The 18814-nt window shown below is 42.2% G+C and overlaps 1 protein-coding gene across 1 annotated transcript in view; it reads right to left on the reverse strand.

The window, feature by feature from the left end:
* MSH2 (mutS homolog 2) overlaps window positions 1-18814 on the reverse strand; it is a 90780-nt gene that overhangs the window by 37854 nt on the left and 34112 nt on the right. Inside the window, exon 7 of the mRNA XM_019516310.1 lies at window positions 6578-6777. Within this exon, the coding sequence (XP_019371855.1) occupies window positions 6578-6777 (200 nt within the window). The remainder of the gene's footprint in view (window positions 1-6577; window positions 6778-18814) is intronic.

Consider the following 18814-nt stretch of genomic DNA (forward strand, 5'->3'; position numbering starts at 1 on the left):
AAGGACTTTTTGTTATCCTTAATCCCAGAAGCTAATCTATGCTCCAGTGCTGCTTTAGCCTTCCTCACCAAATCCTTACAAGCTTGGGTCAGGGAGGTGTACTCCTCCTTGGTCCCTGCCCCCTGCTTCCACTGCCAGTATGCTTTTTTCTTTACCCTCAGGCCAGCCTGGATATCCACGCTCAGCCACAAAGGTTTCTCGGACCCTTTTCCCACCTTCCTGCACAGAGGAATTGCGTCCTGCTGTGCCCCAAAAATAGCCTCCTTGAGGAAGGACCACCTTTCCTGGACCCCCATACTAGCTACACCCTGGGCTCCGAGTGCCTCCCTGACTACTGCCCTGAGCACATCGAAGTTGGCTTTCCTAAAGTCAAGCATTTGCGCTGTGCTAGTTACCCTCCCCACCCTTCTCTGAATAGCAAACTGGATCATTTCATGATTACTGTCCCCTTGCCTCCCTTGTACTAGCACCTCCCCCACCACGTCATCCCCAGAGGCTAACACCAGATCCAGTATGGCGTTTTCCCTAGTGGGGATGAGTACCTCCTGCACGAGGTGTAGGTTCTGTACGCACATCAGGAACCTTCGGGAGTGGGTAGACCTGGCCGACTGCTCCTCCCTGTTGATGTCAGGGTATTTCATATCCCCCATGACCACAACATCCTTTGCACGCACAGCCTCCCCCAGCTGCCTGGAGAAGTCCAGATCCAGGCTTACAGCCAGGTATTCAGAAAGCCCTTGCTTAGGTATTACAGTCGCCCACCGTTTACAAGTTCCCCTTTATAATGCAAATGTAGTTCTCTGCTTTCTTTGGTCACAATAGCTCAATCTGTCTGCGACCCTCTCCTGTTCCCTTAGCTCAGGGGTGGGCAATTATTTTGGGCAAATGTCCGCTTACTGAGTTTTGGCAAGCCATTGAGGGCCACATGACAAGCAGTCCAGGGCAGATAAATATTAATTTACTAAATTTTTAGGGGCCCTGTGGGCTGGTTAGAATGGGCTGGTGGGCTGCATTTTGCCCAGCCCCTGCCTTAGCTCCATCCTCCAGCCCACACACGATGATTGTGTCAGGTCTTTGCCAATACCTCCTGCCTCTTAGTCTGGTCCTGTAGGGCTTGAAGCCATCACACGGAGCTGGGAAAGGGGAGATTAATGCCTCTCCCAGACTGGACATGCCGGCGGGAGGGAGTAGTCCCTCTCAGGCTGTTGCCCCACCCCATGCCACCTCAACACCAGGGGGGAAAGGTCCGGCAAGGGCTGTCCCCATCTCCCCCCTCCCCTCCTCCAGCAGACCCAGCTGCAGTCCCCAGCCAGGTTTCCCACCCCCTTTGTCAGCAAGCCCTCACTGCTCTGGCTAGAAAGCAGAGTGGTGCGGCCAGCACTGCTTTCTGAAGCAGACAGCAAAGCCCAGCCCAGGGCTGCAGAGCATGCTGGGAGACTCTGATTTAACTTAAGCCAGGAAGGGTTCTGGGACAGAAGTTCTATAAACCTGTATGGCTTCAATCAGTTAAGTCTGATACTACATTCAACCAGGTTTATCTTAAACCAGTTTCTGCCATTTAGAAACTGGTTTTTGTGTACTAAGCTTCTAATCTGTTACAAGTTTAAACCAGTTTCTCATCACTTAAACTGGTTTATGTGCAACTTCTGTCCCTAGCCTGAATGATTACGACGGTATTTTTTTTTTTATGTATAATAGAAAGCATTCTGTATCTAAAAGTATTAAGATATAAACTTCAGAACATTTCTGAAAAAATCTCTACCATAAAGCAAAAACAATATAATCCAAAAGTTAAAAGAATAAATCGTGCTCCCTATACTTTAGGAAACTGCATATTGATGTGCAAAAGATTCTACCAAGGCAGCCTGAGCATAAAAAAGTGCTTTCAATAAAAAAAAAGATGACAGTAGCTGATAGCTGGATCCTGTGAGACCTATGAAAGATTTACCTTCCACATTCAGTGAAGTTTCAAAATTAAAATACTGGCTTAGCATCAACTCATCATCTCATATCCTCCAAACTTCAGCAAAGACCCATGAAGCCAGAAAGCAGCTTCCAGCATCAGACTGACAAACCAGTACTGTACTGGCAAACATGACATCATAGCAAGTTCTATGCCATTGGCAAGGTGGAATTTGTGAAAGTATTACTGAGAATCATATTTAGTTTGTTCTTGAAGAGGATTTTCAGCAAAGTTTAAGGTATTAAAAACCTTTTCAACTGTATGCCAGATAACTTCTCTGCAAGGATATGAAGTATAAAAGCTAATCTTGGTAAACAGAAAAAGACTGAGATTTAATTTTAGTTCAAGATTTTTAAACTTCAAGATAGCAGTTTCAAAGCTGTTCCTTAACGCAAGTTGGTGGATATGTATCATTATATTACATGAGCAACACTTCACTGGCTTCTTTTAAGCAACCAAGTTAAATATTTATTCATGTTTATAAGCTTTAGCTAGATCACATACCTTTTCCTCTATGATATGTAGGTTTACCAATTTTTAAATAATGTCCTTACCTGTCCCTCGTCCCCTCCCATGATAAACAGACCTGACTCTGTCATATGGGGAAAAAAGTACTGGTACTACACATTTATACACTATGGTAGACCACTTCTGAAAGCTTTCCACCATGAAACATAGCAAGAGATTGTGCCAAAGTAGCCGTCACTTAATGCTTGCCTGCTATTTGTTTCTTCTCTTTTTCTTAATTAAATATGCCTAGTCAATTACTATGACTATCTTCTATGTCCTTCAGCAGTGTCCCTGAAGGCATGGAAAAACTGAGAGACTGAAATAGAAGTCTTGAACTGACATTATAAGAATTAAGTTTTAACCTACAAGTGGTCCACAATTTCCCCATTTCCAAACTGTACACTTTTTCAACCAAAACTGGGGGAGAAAAATTACTTTATGCTTAACATTTCTGCCAAAAATTCATTTTACCTCCATATTATACCCCCATAAATACAAATATGGCTTTGCATTACCAGTTTGTAACACTTTTTTTTTTTTTAATAAAGGCATTTTTAGTGAGCTTCTGATAAAAAAATCCTTACTTTTTTAATATTTCCTTTTTAAAAGGAAAAAAATGTCAGCTTTTGACGTGAGCAATCAGTTCTTTCCTATAGTGACACAGAAAACCAGAATTCAGTGTTGACAGAAGTTTTTGGAGGTTAAGAACCACCTTGCATGGTAGACTAATGCCAAGAAGCAAATCTCCCAGTTAATACTAATGCTATACCTTGTTGTGTAGTGATCTCCTCTATTTTTCTCTCTCATATCAAGGAACAGCAATACATTTTTTGGTTAGGGAATTAAATGCATTCAGCTGAATCAAATAGAAATACAAAATTCACATCTTCTAAATACCTGCTGGAAGTAACATTATGAGATTCCTTTTTAATGGGAATCAGAAAATACACACTCAGCTGTTATCCCCTAAAATGGGGGACAGCTTTAACAAAAGCAGAATTACTAAGGACATATATAAGAGTAAAAGGAAGAGAAAGAGCATACTGGGATGAAAACAGAAAAGGCAAGGCATGAAGGAAATAGCATATTCCACACGTGAATCCCAAATAAGTGCATCATTCACTTAACTACATTAGCCAATCCCGATTTGTTGTCTATTGTTTACATTATATTAGACAACTACTTTCTGCATCTGTTAAATATACAAACTGCTTGGGCACATACGATTGTTCAGCCCTACTCTGCAACTTAATCATATTCCAATGATCTGCATAGTAACTTTATGTGCCAACTAGGTAACTAACTATACTCCCTTTAAGTGCACCAGAGAGACTGAAGGGGGAAGCAAAGAATTAGAAGCCTTGAAAATGATGGGACCTTCTCAGTAACATGGCTGTTACTTGCCTCATTTTCAAAGCTTCTAACTGCGACCCCAAAACAGGCTATTAGAAGCCTTGAACATAAGGGGCCCATATCAGTTTCAAGTGCTGTGCTATGAGCAGCCCTAAGGGCAGTGTGCTTTATGAGTACCGTTTAAATGGCATTTAGATAAATGCATACTCCAGGCAAGTGAAGAAAAGCCTTTTTCAGTCCCATCGCTATACACTTAAATAGAAGGATCCATACCTTCCGTGTCCCTTGCTAGCTCAATAAACCAAAACAAAACAGTTGACAGTATGTCTACTCCTCCTCTGCAGTACTACTTCAAGATCACCACTGAAACATAATGCACCACACTGAGAACTGTCAGTAGTTTAGGAATGGCCAGACCTACTTGAAGGAGCACATCTGAGACAGATCCTGACTGGGTCCCCAGGCATGCTCCAAAATGCAACCACACAACCTTTTAATACAAGCAGCATGGTTTGTACATGTGGCTCGGGGTAAGTTTTTCTACCAAGAGAACAAACCTGGAAGAATTCTTCTAGATTATCTGAATGCGTGTACACAGCCCTAAATAATTTTTTTTCTAATGTCTGAAACAGGATGAAATCCAACTGGGGCAAATACAAAGTACCACAATTAGGAAGGAGCAGTCAAATGCACAAATACACAATGGGGAATAACAGACTAGGCAGAAAAGCACTTGGATGATAAAGGATTAGCTAAACTAAATATAAAAGTCAATGCTGCAACAACGTCTCAAAAAAGGATAAAAGAACACTGGAATATATGAACAAGAGTGTTGCATAAAAGTCTCACAAAGTGATTTTTCCACACTCATCAAGTATTAGTGAGGCCTTGCCACAAGTATCCTGTGGGGCTTTTGGCAAGAAAGATGTTGCCAAACTGGAGAGGAACAAAAATGATTAGAGGTCCATAACACATGACATAGGAGGAAAACTGGAAGAAAGGAGCTTCTCTATTTAGTCAAGAGAAGACAAGAAAAGACTGAAAGGAATTAGGTAAGTCTTCAAATTTAAGAGAGAATGGGGATAAATTGCTTTCTTTGTCAAAAGGATACAGGACAACAAACACAGAGCTTATACTGTAAGTTAGATTTAGGATAAATATTACAAAGAACTTTCTAACTCAGAAGATGCTTAAACACTGGAACAGATCATCTAGAAATAGGGGTACACCAATAAAAGTTTTGGGGCCGATACCGACAGCCGATATTTAAGGAGGCATATCGGCCAATACTGATCTGATATCCAATACAGCTGCCATCAGGTGGTAAGTCCGGTGTGGTGAAAGGAGAGGGAAGGAGTGTAGAGGGGGGCAGATCAATGCCCCCCCGTGGTGAGGGAGGGGCAGCTGGGGTGGGGAAGGGGTGTGGGATGGAGACACAGCTCACAGTGTGGAGGCAGCTCCTGCTGCTGCTTGCACCTGGAGAAGATGGAGGGCATGGTGGGGATGAGCATATGCCCCCAGATCTGTGTGGTACAGTGTGGGCTGCAGTGTGGAGCTGGTGCTGCGCGGAGCTTTTCTTGCTGGGGGCTGGGCTTGGAGTGGGCTCCAGCGGTGCTGGGAGGAGGCTGCAGTCACCCCAGATTTCACCACAGCACCACTCCTAGCCCCGCACCATCCCAGCTTTTCCTGGCGCTTGGGTGGAGGTGGGGCGTTCAGCTGGGGCTGTACTGGGTGGCAGCACAGCAAAATCTGGCGTGACTGCAAGCAGTGGTAGGAGCTGCCTCAACCCCATGAGCTGCATCTCCATCCCACCCCCATCTCGCCCCCCTCCTGGGCAGTGCCTGACTCTTTCCCCTCCTTCCCTCACCGTATAGGCATTGATCTGCCCCCCATACCCCCTTCTCTCCCCCTCCCAACGCAGCACAGGCATTTATAAGCCAAATTATTGGCCCCGTCAGGCCCCTATCTGATATAGACAATTTTCTTTATATCGGTACCGATCCGATATTGGACCAAAGTATTGGTGCACCTCTATCAAGAAAGGATGCAAGTCTCACCAGAAGGGTTTGTTTGTTTGAGTGCAGGTTAAACAAATGTTTGTATGGGGCGGCTTGTATGAGCATAATTCTCATCTAAGCAAGGGACTGAAGACCTCAGCAGACCTCAAGGGGTTATCTAGCTCCAGCTCTGTTTTTCCTTGAATCTATGGTTCTGTTTCCAACAACACAACAACAAAAAAAGCAGAAAAAAAGCATTCCCAGTTTTGCTCCCAACGTTTTAAGACTTTGTGAGTTCAGTTTGGCATTTGAATAAGATAATAATTACAAAGTTTCCTTCAAAAAGCAAAATCAATAATAAGCTAACTACAGTGAGTTTGGCAGCAGTACTTTTCTAGTAAAAATTATGGCATAACTTGCTTATATCTATAAAATTTTACTAAGGGTTCTACAGACAGTCTTACTGCTTTTTCCTCAGAAGACAAAAAACTGAAAATTCTCCATCCTAGCTACCTGATAGCTAACAAAATGTATTAGCAGAATTCTAGCTTACATTGTAAATAGGACAGTCTTCAAAATGAATTTCAAAGCACCTATCTGGCAATACAGAATTGCAAAGCATTTTAAATTCCCTTTAAGAGACATTTTACTCTCAACAGACTAGAGGTCAGCCATATTTAGAAAACCACCTACTACTTCTTGATGTTATTAATATATCATCAAATAAAACACTTAAAGGTGGGACGCATGTTACCTTCATGTTTTTCCAGTGCCTGAACAACATTAGGCAGCTGGTTAATAGCTTGATACATTCGGTAACAATCTTGCAAGGTTGCAGCTTGTCTCTGAAATTTCTTTGCTAGCCGATTGAGGTCTGGAAAACGACGCAGAAGGTCTTCTTGAAGACACTGCCGTAGCTCTGTGTCTACCACAAAGGTCTCCACCAAATTTAACCTTCACGAAAATAAATCAAGACAAGAATTAATGCAAATTGGCAAGCCTTCATAGGAGTAAATCAAAATGAAAAGCGCTACTGAACTATAAAAAAAGAAAGTATATAAGAGCTTTGAATACTTTTTAATTTAGTCACACCCATTGCCAACCCTTATGAATTGAACCAGTGAAGTTATGACAATGCAAGAGACAAGACCAAGTAAGATTTTTAGATGATTTAAGCCATGCTTTTGGTAACATCTACAACTTGAATGTCTAATGAACGTTTCAAAGAGAAGATGTCTTAAGTAATCAAAACACCCCTAACCTCTGCAATAAAGGTGTGAAAACTCACAATACACCTTTCCCTGAGGTTAAGCCCCCACCTTCCTCCCCAAAGCAGCAATCCTCCAGCAAACTGAGAAAGGCAGAATTTACATTCTATTATATTTCTAGCAAGGAGAAAAGAGCACAAAAACCACATACTATTTAAACCTTTATACAATATGAAACAACAAAAAGTTACTATTCCAATGCAATAAAATCCTTTTCATTGTAGTGAGATGCTGCAACAACTGAAAGATAAACAACAAAAAGGTGAAGATAATTCATTCCTCAACCAACTCTCCATACTTTTGCAAATTCTAGAAGCATTCCAAAGCTTTTGGCTTTTCATCTACAAAGGGACTGTCATGATAAAATTAAATGCTTGATAAAAACTAGCTTATATTTGTATAAACTATTATTAATAATAAAGTATTATTATTTTTAACACAGTTACAAAATGCCAAAAAAGGGGGGAAATATTCTTAAAGGGTTGTAAAACAAGAAGCAAGTCTGCCATCTTATGCCAATCGATGGAGTACCGGATAATATTTTTCCACCACATGGTAATATAGTCCGCAGATTCCTCTAGAGCAAGAGTGGGCAAAATGCGGCCCATGGGCCGCATGGGGACCGCCAGGCCATTCTATCCAGCCCGCACAGCCCCTAAAATATTTAGAGAATTAATATTTATCTGCCCCTGGCTGCCTGTCATGTGGCCCTTGATGGCTTGCCAAAACTCAGTAAGCAGCCCTCTGCCCAAAATAATTGCCCGCCCCTGCTCTAGAGAATAATTCATCTTCCCATAATGTAGTGTCCCCGTCAACATCTTTTAACAAATGTTTATTTTCTTGCTTTTGCAGGAAAGTAAAAGGACTCTTGTCCCCCACCTGTGTGCACCAAGTTGTTCTTTGCTCATATTTTAAGAGTGTACATTAGAAACAAAGAATTATACTAACATACCTGTAGCATTAAAAGATGCACCTAGGTCTACACACAAGGACAGAGTCAAGCGACTTTGAAACACCTGACATCAAAACACAGCACAGCTGAGCTAGCTTCTTTAAAATCACATCAACACAGAAGAGTTTTACCTTTAACAACAATATTATGGTGGTATGTGGGAGGAAAAAGGTGCAGTTTCACTGCTTTTTTGCCGCTGCTCTGCAAGCTGGCAACAAAGTACTGTGGCCTGAATAGGCAGCCAGTTACAGCAGCTTCAGAAATGTCATTTTCTTAAATGAATTTCTAGAACAAGGTGTGGAAACCCCTAGGTCTGTTGAACATACGTTTTTTCAAATATATGAAGATTTTAATGGAGGCATCTCTAAGCCGCAGAAAAACGTTCCATTTCAACCAACCCTATGAAATCAGTGTTATAACTGAATCTATTAAACAAAATCCATACTAAAATACTTTATGAAAAAAAGTAGTTAAGAGTATCCCTTAAATAGGTTTCAGATAAATATTGAAATCTAGGCTGCTTCTCTATAATGTGAACTAGCCTGGAAAGGAAATGTGTGCATATTTTACTTAGGAAAGAAATCCTGAGCGTTTTGTACACCTACAACTTTTTTTTTCAGACAACGTTATTAAAAACATAAGCATGTAAACAGAGGTGGTGGGAAGTGATCTGAGATCCATTAGAATATCCCCGTTAATCTACATTACCGCTCTCTAAGTAGGAACGTGACCTATGATAATGGTTCTGAAATGTATTAGATTGGCAAGGCTGCAGTTGCTAGGCAAACAATTTCTGGCCACTCTTAAACCACCTCTAGAGCTCTCCAAATTTTTGCAGTCGCCTGTCATTCAGGATTGTTCTGCAGCCAGGTCAGTCACTTGGTCGTAGCCCTCTATGTAGCAATTAGGTATGACAGGCTCAGACCTGGTAGTTCTGTTCCTGTGACTGAACAGCCTCCTTAAACATAAAGTATTATTTGCTTAGAAGAAAAATATTTGGGCAATCTGGATACAAGATGCAGGACCAAGGAAATGCCATTGGTTGCTGCTTACACCCACTTGCACATCCCCATCTGAGAATGTTTGTGCAACTATTACATCTCCATATTCAAAGTACGGGGAAAGGATTATACTTCTACCTGACATATGTGGAGCCAAACTCAGAAATGGAGATTTGCTATGCATTCATCTGGACGCTATGTCAGCTTTATTTGAGCGACAGCAGGGGTATCAAAGATATGGCCCAAAGGACCTATCACCTGGCCCACAGTGGAGCCCGTGGGTCTTGGGGTTGACCCAAATGCAATGTGCGTTGAATTATCTCCATGCATTGCATATGGAACCCACAATGAGCTGATCCAGGCCAGGCCAGGCTCTAGATCTGAATACACAGCTCAGCCCACAGGGCCAGCCTCGCATCATTCATCCAGCCCAGGGACTGGTACTAAGCGATTCATCTGGCCTGCAGGGCCTAATTCGTTTGACATGCCTGAGCTACAGTAAAGCAGAATATTTCTTGCAGGGGGTTATGAAGAAAACACTAAACTCTCTCATAAACTTCTCTCTCTAGCAGTCTTTTACAATGGGCCATGCAGTAAGAAATTTCAGTTTTGAGATGAGCAGGAGTCCAGCTTAACAGTTTCATTCTACCAAGTCCTAAGTGGAAATATTATATAAACCAAATTACTACTGAACATAAAAGACTTCCATACTGGATCACAGCATTCAGTCTAGTATTCTGCCTGACAATGGCTGGTCTCACATCTTCAGTGTCACCAATGTCAGTCACTTTAATGGCTTAAGCAAGGCTGTAGAAGTGCAGCTAAGCAATAGGCCTGAAGTCATCTTGAAACTCTAAATAACCACAACATGAATCTGATAAGCATTACAAATGGTACATCACCAGGACATTAAATGAAGCAACATGCCAAGCTAAGCAAATACAAAAATATGCTATTCAGGTTAAGCAACAAAAAAGTATAAACAGTTTGCTAGAAAGCTTTAACCTAAGACTGAATTAATAATGGTATAACAGGTAAAAAACAAAAATTGTAAATAATGGATATACACACAAGAGGTAGCCATAGTTATACTGCTAATAATTTGTGAATGATGTAAACTTGTGTAGTTTACATATTGCTATATCATAGCGGTAAGCGTATGCTAAATTTTCTTAATCAAACATCTAGAAATAAATATAAGCGTGTGGGTGGGGGACTTCATCTTTCCCATGTCAATCTTTCCCCAGATGTGAAGGTACAGATGAGAACTGGTATTCTGCTGTAATGGTATGTATCTTATTGTTTACTCCAAAAGTCAGGCCGAAGATCTGCTTCCTGCCTCTTAGCAGCAGCCAATCCATCAATAAACTTAAAAATGCAGTAAGAGGCAGGTGTGCCTTTTCATACCTGCACAGGCTCCCACCCTGGGGGTTTTTAAGAAGAGGTTGGATGACCACCTTGCTGAGGTCATTTGACCCCAGTGCTCTTCCTGCCATGGCAGGGGGTCGGACTAGATGATCTGCTCAGGTCCCTTCTGACCCTAGAAACTATGAAACTATACTCTTAATTTTCCTTATATTGGTAGCAATCCAATACGGGACCAATGTATTGGTGCACCTCTAGTAGGAATAGTTAAACTTTTCCTTCCAACATGAATTAGTTTACATTTATCAATACTGAAATTCAATTTGCTGTATTTCTGCCAAGTCACCTAGCTGGCTTGGGTTTCACGGGAAATTCAGGTTCTCTCTAAACCCTGACCCAATTTGAACAACTTCAGAAAAATCTGCTGGAAACCATGGAAAACCATGCTGGTTAGAGACTCTAATACAGTGGTTCCTAAACTTTTTCTGCCGCAACCCGCTGCTGAGAACAGAGTGTGGCAGCAGTGGTGGCTCAGCAGCAGAGGAGCTCTGAGCAAGTGGCGTGGCTCATCCTTTGCGTGCAGCACCACTGGCATAGCCCCCACGACCCTCATTTGGGTCACAACCCGAAGTTGGGAGCCGCTGCTCTAGTATCTCATGGCTTTCCACATTTATTCTGTTTGTATTTACCATTTCAATAAATTTGCAAGGGGCCATTATGCAGAGGGCTGGCAGTAGTATTCTTCATAGCTTTTGCTGGCTGCTTGCAGGAGCCAGGACGGATTTCCCCCCAGGATAATTGCTTTATTGGCTTCTCCTATGCTCCCTCTGCCAAAGCTTCCTTCTGAGTTCCTCTGAAGCAGTGGTCACACCTAAGTCCGGGGGTTTTGACTGGGGTACCTTGATGCTCCTACAGGTACTCAGAAAACTCAGAGATCCCCAACTAAAGGATTTTGCTGTTCTGCTTAGGGTCATGCTGATTACCCAACCTGGGGTAAAGAAGGGATTTTCTACCCAGGTCTAATTGGAAAGGACCAGGGAAATATTTGTTTTTCTCAGTAATGTAAAAGGGTATGGTCCTATCCCTAGGATCCTCTGATCTTGTATTATGGACAACTGGTCCTCTGGTATCACAGTGGCAGGGTACTGGCTGTCCCTTCCCCGGCTGTAGCACGCTTACAAGGCATAAAAGCAGATATACGAGTTGCTGTACGTGAGGGTTTGGAGTGGGTTTTTTTTGTTTTTTTTTTTTAAGAAATCATGGGTGAATGGCTGTCTGTGACTCAGTGGCTCAGGATGCCCCTTGCAGCTAGTTCCAATGCTACTAAGTACAGGTATTTTCTTTGTTATATTCTTCCAGTTACTGGAATCAATTCAACCAACGTCAAGTTTCCTAAGCACCCCTTAACTTGAAGGACTTTGTGCCATTATTTTATGGATATTTTACCCCTTTGTATTCCAAGCTAGTTTTTTCTCTGTTCTGAATTATACATAATATCAATATGCATTAAACATGGAGCTCTCTTCCCAGTTGGATGGGTGAGGGGTGGAATCAGTATTAACAAATATTTTTGCAGAATTTAACTGCTAGCATTTCATTTCTTTTCCTATCAGCTCCATCCTACAAAGTGTCACTGTACCACAAGGTACCAGGACAGAAGCAAGCTTAACACAAAACACCATGGAAAGAAACTGGCAGTTACAGAAAACAGTAAATAACAAAGACTAAGTTCTGCCACATTCCACTCATTACATTGGGACCAAATTCCCTGCTCCCTGTCAACCCTTCACCACCAATTCTTGCTATAGTTTTTTTTCCTACTGCAATGAGGTCTGTAAGCTTTTTGTGTGGCAAAACAAGAAATGTCTTCCTCTTTTGCTATGCTATGCTATTTAATCACAATTTTAACATTATCAGCCTCAGTGCTGACATAACACTGACATATCTGTCAGTACATTTCAAATGAAATCCAGAGCTTTTACAAATAGTTTGATGCGAGATTACTAAAATTGACAGGAAAGTATTAAGCAGGACTGATCTGTGCACAAGCAAAAAGAAAAACAAAAAGCTGCCAAAAGCAAGAATATCTGCACTAATGGAGAAATTCTCTATTTTTTTTCTAGAATGTATGCCGACTCCTGGTACACAAGATCATTTGAACATGTGATCAAGTGTCTAATGTCTGACAAGAAGTGTAACATTAATGGCTCAGCAACTAGTTTTATAGCCCAGACTGCCATACTGGCAGGCTCAATTTCCAACTCCACGGATCTCCTGCATGATATTAGGCAAATCGATGCCTCAATTCTCCATTTGGAAAAAATATCCCCCAAAAAAGAATCATCATACTTCCTTACTAAACTCCCATCGAAGGAAGATAAACATAGTAAAGATTGTGATTTACTTGGTAGCCGTGTTGTTCTGAGACAAGACGACATACAAAAAACTAGAACTCTTGGTTCCAAAATGATACCTTTTATTAGGCCAAATGGGAAATCGCAAGAAATATAAAGGACAATTTTCTTGCAACTTCCCAGTTGGTCTAATAAAAGGTAACATTTTGGAACCAAGAGTTCTAGTTTTTTGTATGTAAAGATTGTGAGGCATTAGTACTAAGGCTCACATGTACTAGCAGAAATCGAGCTCAATTTTTTACTTTACTTTTTTTTCTTAACTTCTAGTTTTAATGTAGTGTTTTGCATTAAGTTTACTTGCTTTAAAAATGGTACTTTGCAGGGAAAAAGAAAAAAAGGAAAAAGGGATGAAGTGCTTTTAGACTGTTAAGGCTGTTTAACTGGCAGCTATATACATTAGCAACAAACTGAAGGGAGTGTTCATGGGGAGAAATGGGCTCCTATCACCATTACTGAAATGTTACCAAGATCCGCAGACCAAAATACAAGTCAAAGTGAGCGTCTATTTTGCCAAATACTGGTAACTCTTACTGACTAGACAGGGGTGACCAATCTGAAACAAAAGTGCCACAAGTAGCACAGGCAGCCTGTGTGTGTGGCACATGGCAGATCAGGCAGTAACAGGAAGCACAGTGGCACACTGGACAGGGAGCAGACGATCACACAGGGGAAGGGGATTGGAGTGGCATACCTGCCACAATGTCTGACCCCCAGAGGACTAAAATTTTCTACAAAGGACTGCCTCTTCCTTGTCCAGCACAGCTCTGTATCAGAATGGAGCCTGAAGCTGATCCAAGCTATTTACTTCCTTCTTTGTTCCCTCGTTCCCAACCAACCTGTGAACATGTTTTATACCTGAATTGTACTCCAAGCAGTTCAAATTACATTAAAACTTTATCCTGCTTATCACATTTGGTGATGTGTGCTGATTGATTAAAGTTGAAGTGTACACGAATGGTCGCACTTGATTGCAGCACTGTCTGTCGAAGACTTAATTCCTGTATCATACACACTACAATTAATGCAAAAAACCTTAAAAATTACTTACTATCCCAAGTCTTTAAGTACATTTCATTACTGACCTACAAAGGATTTTTCTAAAGATAAGTGGGAATAAATAACTTTGATTGAGGCTTTGAACTGTTTCTATAAGCAACAGGACTGATAAGCAGGTATACAATTGTGCAAAATTATTCCATTTCATTGTTTGCATGCTATAGATTTTGTACCATTCCCCTGCTAACTCCACTGCTGTATTCAACCCTTATCAAGTGTTTTTCCAAATTTTGTGCACTGAAAAGTTGCTCTTGTCATCAAGTCTTGAGTCTCCAGCAGAGGGCAACCTTTCTATTTATTTCTGTAAGAGGCAGAAGTTAAGAGTACAGAATCAAATAGCTGGTTGGGTACCGGAAGAACTAGTAATTCAAGTTTACCTTCCAAAGCTGCAAAGCAAACAACGAAAAAAACCTGATTTCTAAAAATAGCTTTACTGAAGTTCTACCAACCACAGTTTAAAAAAAAAGTGGTGCTTACTTTTCCCCTTACTAAAAGAGAAACAAACAATACAAACCTAAATTTTAAAAAGATAGTAAATTATACTTCCAGATAAAGCTCAATAGCACTGGATACGTATCAGTTCCAGAAATTAAGTCCATTGGAACTTAGGACTGAAGTAGCAATCCTAAGGTCTACATAGAGACCAACCTACTAATTTACAATAAAGATGAAAGGTGATCTGTGATAAACAAAAATACTGGCCTTCAGTCAGCTTTCCAGTCTATACAGAACCTAATTTTAAATGTAAAGGCTTAAGAGCTAGTGCAATACTAAGATCACTGAAATGTAGAGTAGAATTGGAGCAACACAAGGTGGACATTTTTAGGAACAATTCCAAACGTAACTGAATGCAAGGCAATAGTCTGAATTAAGGAAGAAAGATTGACAAAAGTTCCTCACCTTTTACAGGACGGTTGCCTGTGTTTTATTGAGGGGCTAAAATTTAATCTTGGCTTAGCAGCACAAAGTGAACATTAAACTCTGCACAGTAGACATTCAAGAGGGAGAGTGAAGGCAGATCTGTGCAGTCTGCAACTTAGTAAATACGGCTGATCTAACACGCTGTGTGCACTCACTAGCTTTTGCTCTATTCAGCAACATGCATTTAATACTAATGACAACTTTTAGTTATGAATATTATGAGCTGAAGTTTTAAGCTAAATTCCCATTTTACTTTCATACTTTTAAGTTGGCACCAAATGGTAAACGCTCTTCGCAGTCGGAAAGAAAAAACACCAGAAAGACGGAACTAAATGGATGAATCATTCTATGGACTTCAAGCACATCATCCCTGCCAGGAATGGACTGGGAAAGAACATCAGGAACACTTTGTTCAAAACTGAATCAGAACCTGACAAAAGCTACCTTGCATGACAGTGATCAATGTAGGGAAAAGTCTGTAAAGCTTTGCTGGTATAATATGCATGCTATTGGCAATATGCTTTATAAAATAGTGGGATATCAGGACAGTACACCAGACTTTCTCCAGAAATTGCTGGCACTGCACTGAACCCAAAAACATAGGTAACATCATCTATGTTACTGCTGTTCGATTATGTTCCTAGTTGTCGTAATGTCTTGCCTTCAAAACTTTTTTTTTAAATAGTCAAAAGCAAAGTTCTTTTCTACTAGCCTTGCTAAAGATCTTACTTACACAAAACAGTTCACCTCTCAAATCCACGTCTTTCTCAGACGTCTATAGATAGCATGCATTCTTCTTCCCAGATTCTCCTGCCACACCTACACAAGCAACTGTCTGCTCAAGGCTTTTGTTCAACCTGTCTTACATTAAATGAAAAATTGTCAGAACTTGTATCCCTAACCCTTTTTTTTTTTTAAGCACATTGCAGCAAGGTCTCCCATTTCCCCAGCTCATGTATCCCTAATGCTAGTATGCAACACCCTCTCAATCTCACGAGAAACCATGAAGAAAAAAAAATGAGAAGGAAAGACAATAACCTGCCTCCAAAAAGTATCCATGTAGGGGGAGGAGGGGGGAAAAAAGCAACAGAGCACCATGCTACAACATAGAGGTACGTAACAACAAATTCGCAATGTGAAGTGCACTATTATTGAAGGTGCAGAGTTTGAAATTACAAAAGGTCATTAATTCCAGTCTATCCCACAATAGCTTTTACGAAACTGCTAAGGTAGCTATTTTTACCTTCAAAAGAACTGATGGAACTTGACTTGTGATAACTACAAGATGAATTTTTAAAATCAATGTTTTTAGATAGAAATAATATTTTTATAGTAGATGGGCAAACCTGAATGAAAAGAAAAGACAACCCTAATGAAACTTCAAAATTTAGAAGACTTGCTTTTGCTTTATTCAAGACTACCCTACAACTGCTTACTGTCAACATCACCATAATAAGAAAATTCCTAACTGGCAAGGACATGTGCACTACTTTTAAGCAGTAAGTCATTTTGATCTATACATATCCTGCTTTGCAGAGCTCTTCTTTCTACAAGGTTTTTTGATTTAAGCAAGTTTTTAATTAAATACAGGTATAAGTCTCCAGGCTTGCCCCTTGAAGCATAAGACAGCTGAACTGCAAGCTGAGAAAGAATACAGAGTGGTTATACAAACCACACCTAAACTTACCATTATATTTGTTTTATTACAAAGAGTACTAAGCCCAGATATTGGTATTTCAAATATTGTTAGACTAGTGGTGCTCAACTAGGGCCCACAGACCTGATTCTGTCCCCAGAGCAACTGGGTGCAGCACAGCCAAGTATAGGGGTACAACTGCTTCCCATGTTAATACAACCCCAAGTTGCATTTAATATCCACCTCTTATTTTGCAACAGCACACCGCCGATTTGGATCAAATTTACAATTCACCATAAACCCCAGAAACATCTCAGCAGTTCTACTGCCAAGCTAGTTTATGCCCCATTCTCGATTTGTGCATTTCGGTTTTTTTTCCTACATGTAGCACTTTCTATTAGTCTCTGTTGAATTTTATTTTGTTACTATTAGCTCCCCAATGCAAGTGTCTTCTGAATTTTAACCCTATCCTTCAAAGTGTCTATAACTGCATGTTTTGTGTCATCTCAAATGTTATTATATTAGTATTTCTGCACAGAGGTTAATAAAAATATTAAACACTGACCCCCAAACAGACTTCTGTGGAGCCCCACTAATTCTTAACAAATCTGTTAGCTTATAATGAATACTACTGTACTGTAATGAATTTACTAGTTCTTTACTGGGCTCTCTGTTAATGTCCAATGCAACATCCACCTAGCAGAGCTCCATAATCCTTCCAGCACAGGGAAGGGAAATATGCCCAAGTAGCAATAGCTGAGCTGGATCACGAATGAGTCAGTTTGAGCAGAAGCAGACAAGAAGGAGCAGCATGGGAGCGGTCTGTGGAGAAAAAGCAGTTTAGTAATGAAGACTAAATACACCTCAGTGGGAAGATGCCATTCCCTGGCATAAGACCTAGTAGCTGCACAATATACAGACTCAGGAGGCACCTGAAAAAGAGCTGAACTCTAGTAATGAAATATGCCCCTGGAGACATCTATTCCTAGAGCTGAGGAACATCAGCTCCATACCATTGCCCTAGATGTCCCTGTGTGGCTGAAATGGGAACGATTACGTTATTTTAACTTAACGCTATTGTGCCAATGGTAAGTGAACTACTTTTGGTAGCCTTAGTAAAACAAACCTTTATTATTCATTCACACGTGTATGGGAATCAACCATGAGCTAGTGTACAGAGGGCCTGCTACTCTTACTTCTGAGTACTCAGAATACAGAGCATGCTACTACTGATTAGATCCAGGGCACCTGGGAAACTCACAATGACCGTAAGGTAGGGGTGCACCACTAAAGATTTTCTTGGCCAATAACGATAGCCAATTACTAATTAGCCATATGGGTCAATACTAACCTGACAGCCGATTTATAAGAACGCAGTCGGGCAGCGTGGAGAGCAACGTCCTGCAGGTAAGTCTGTGGAGGGGAAGGGGCTTGGGGGGTGCAGATCCAGGCCCCCATGGTGAGGGAGGGAGTTGGGCAGTGGCAAGGGCTGGGGGCACTGCCCAGTCAGGGTGGTAAATGGGACCCCAGGGCCTCAGACCAGGACAGAGCCGTGGGCAGCTCAACCAGAGGGTGCAGAGGAGGGAGTGGGGAGGGGGTCTAGCTCCCTGCCACTGCATGCACCCCCAGGGGAAGCATGGGAGGGGCATGTACCCCCTCGGATTTGTGTGCTGGGCAGAGACAGGCTGCCTGCTGCAAGCTGGGGGCCAGGGCGGCACCAGCCTCTTCCCCGTAGTGAAGCTGGGCCAGGACTGGGCTTGGAGTGGGCAGAAGTGGGGCAGGCAGGCGGAGGCTGCACTGGGAGAAGTGGCTATGGAGGGGGGGCTAAGACGAATTTTGAAGTGGCTATAGCCCCCCACAACCCCTCCCAGCAATGCCGCTGCTCAGGCCATTGCACTCTGTTGCCTTTCCCTCAGGAGCCACCCCACTGGCCACGCATCCCTGCCCACCCTACAGCAGGGGGCTCCCAAGGGAAAGGCAGCAGATCAGGGAGCCCTGAGCAGGGGTAGCACTAGGAGCAGTTTGGGGGGGGCTATAGCCACCCCCAGCTCCAGCCCAGCCCCTCCACCGGGAAGAAGCTGGCACCACAGCCCTGGCCCTGAGCCTGCAGCCCGCCTCCACCCCGTGTACAAATCGGGGGGAGGGGGGGACGACACATACCTGGCATGCCTCCCCCAGGGGTGCACACAGTGTCAGGGAGCCACCCCCCTCCCCCTGCACCTCTTGGACCAGCCGCCCATGGCTCTGTCCTGCTCCCTGCCCCGGCTGCAGGGTCCCATTCACTGCCCTGGCTGGGCAATGCCCCCAGCCCCTGCCTAACTCCCTCCCTCACTGTGGTGGCCTCAGTCTCCTCCCCACCCCCACACCCCTTCCTCCCC

Source organism: Gavialis gangeticus, unplaced genomic scaffold, assembly GCF_001723915.1.
Source record: "Gavialis gangeticus isolate Ggan-Ray unplaced genomic scaffold, GavGan_comp1, whole genome shotgun sequence".
Classification (NCBI taxonomy): domain Eukaryota; kingdom Metazoa; phylum Chordata; order Crocodylia; family Gavialidae; genus Gavialis; species Gavialis gangeticus.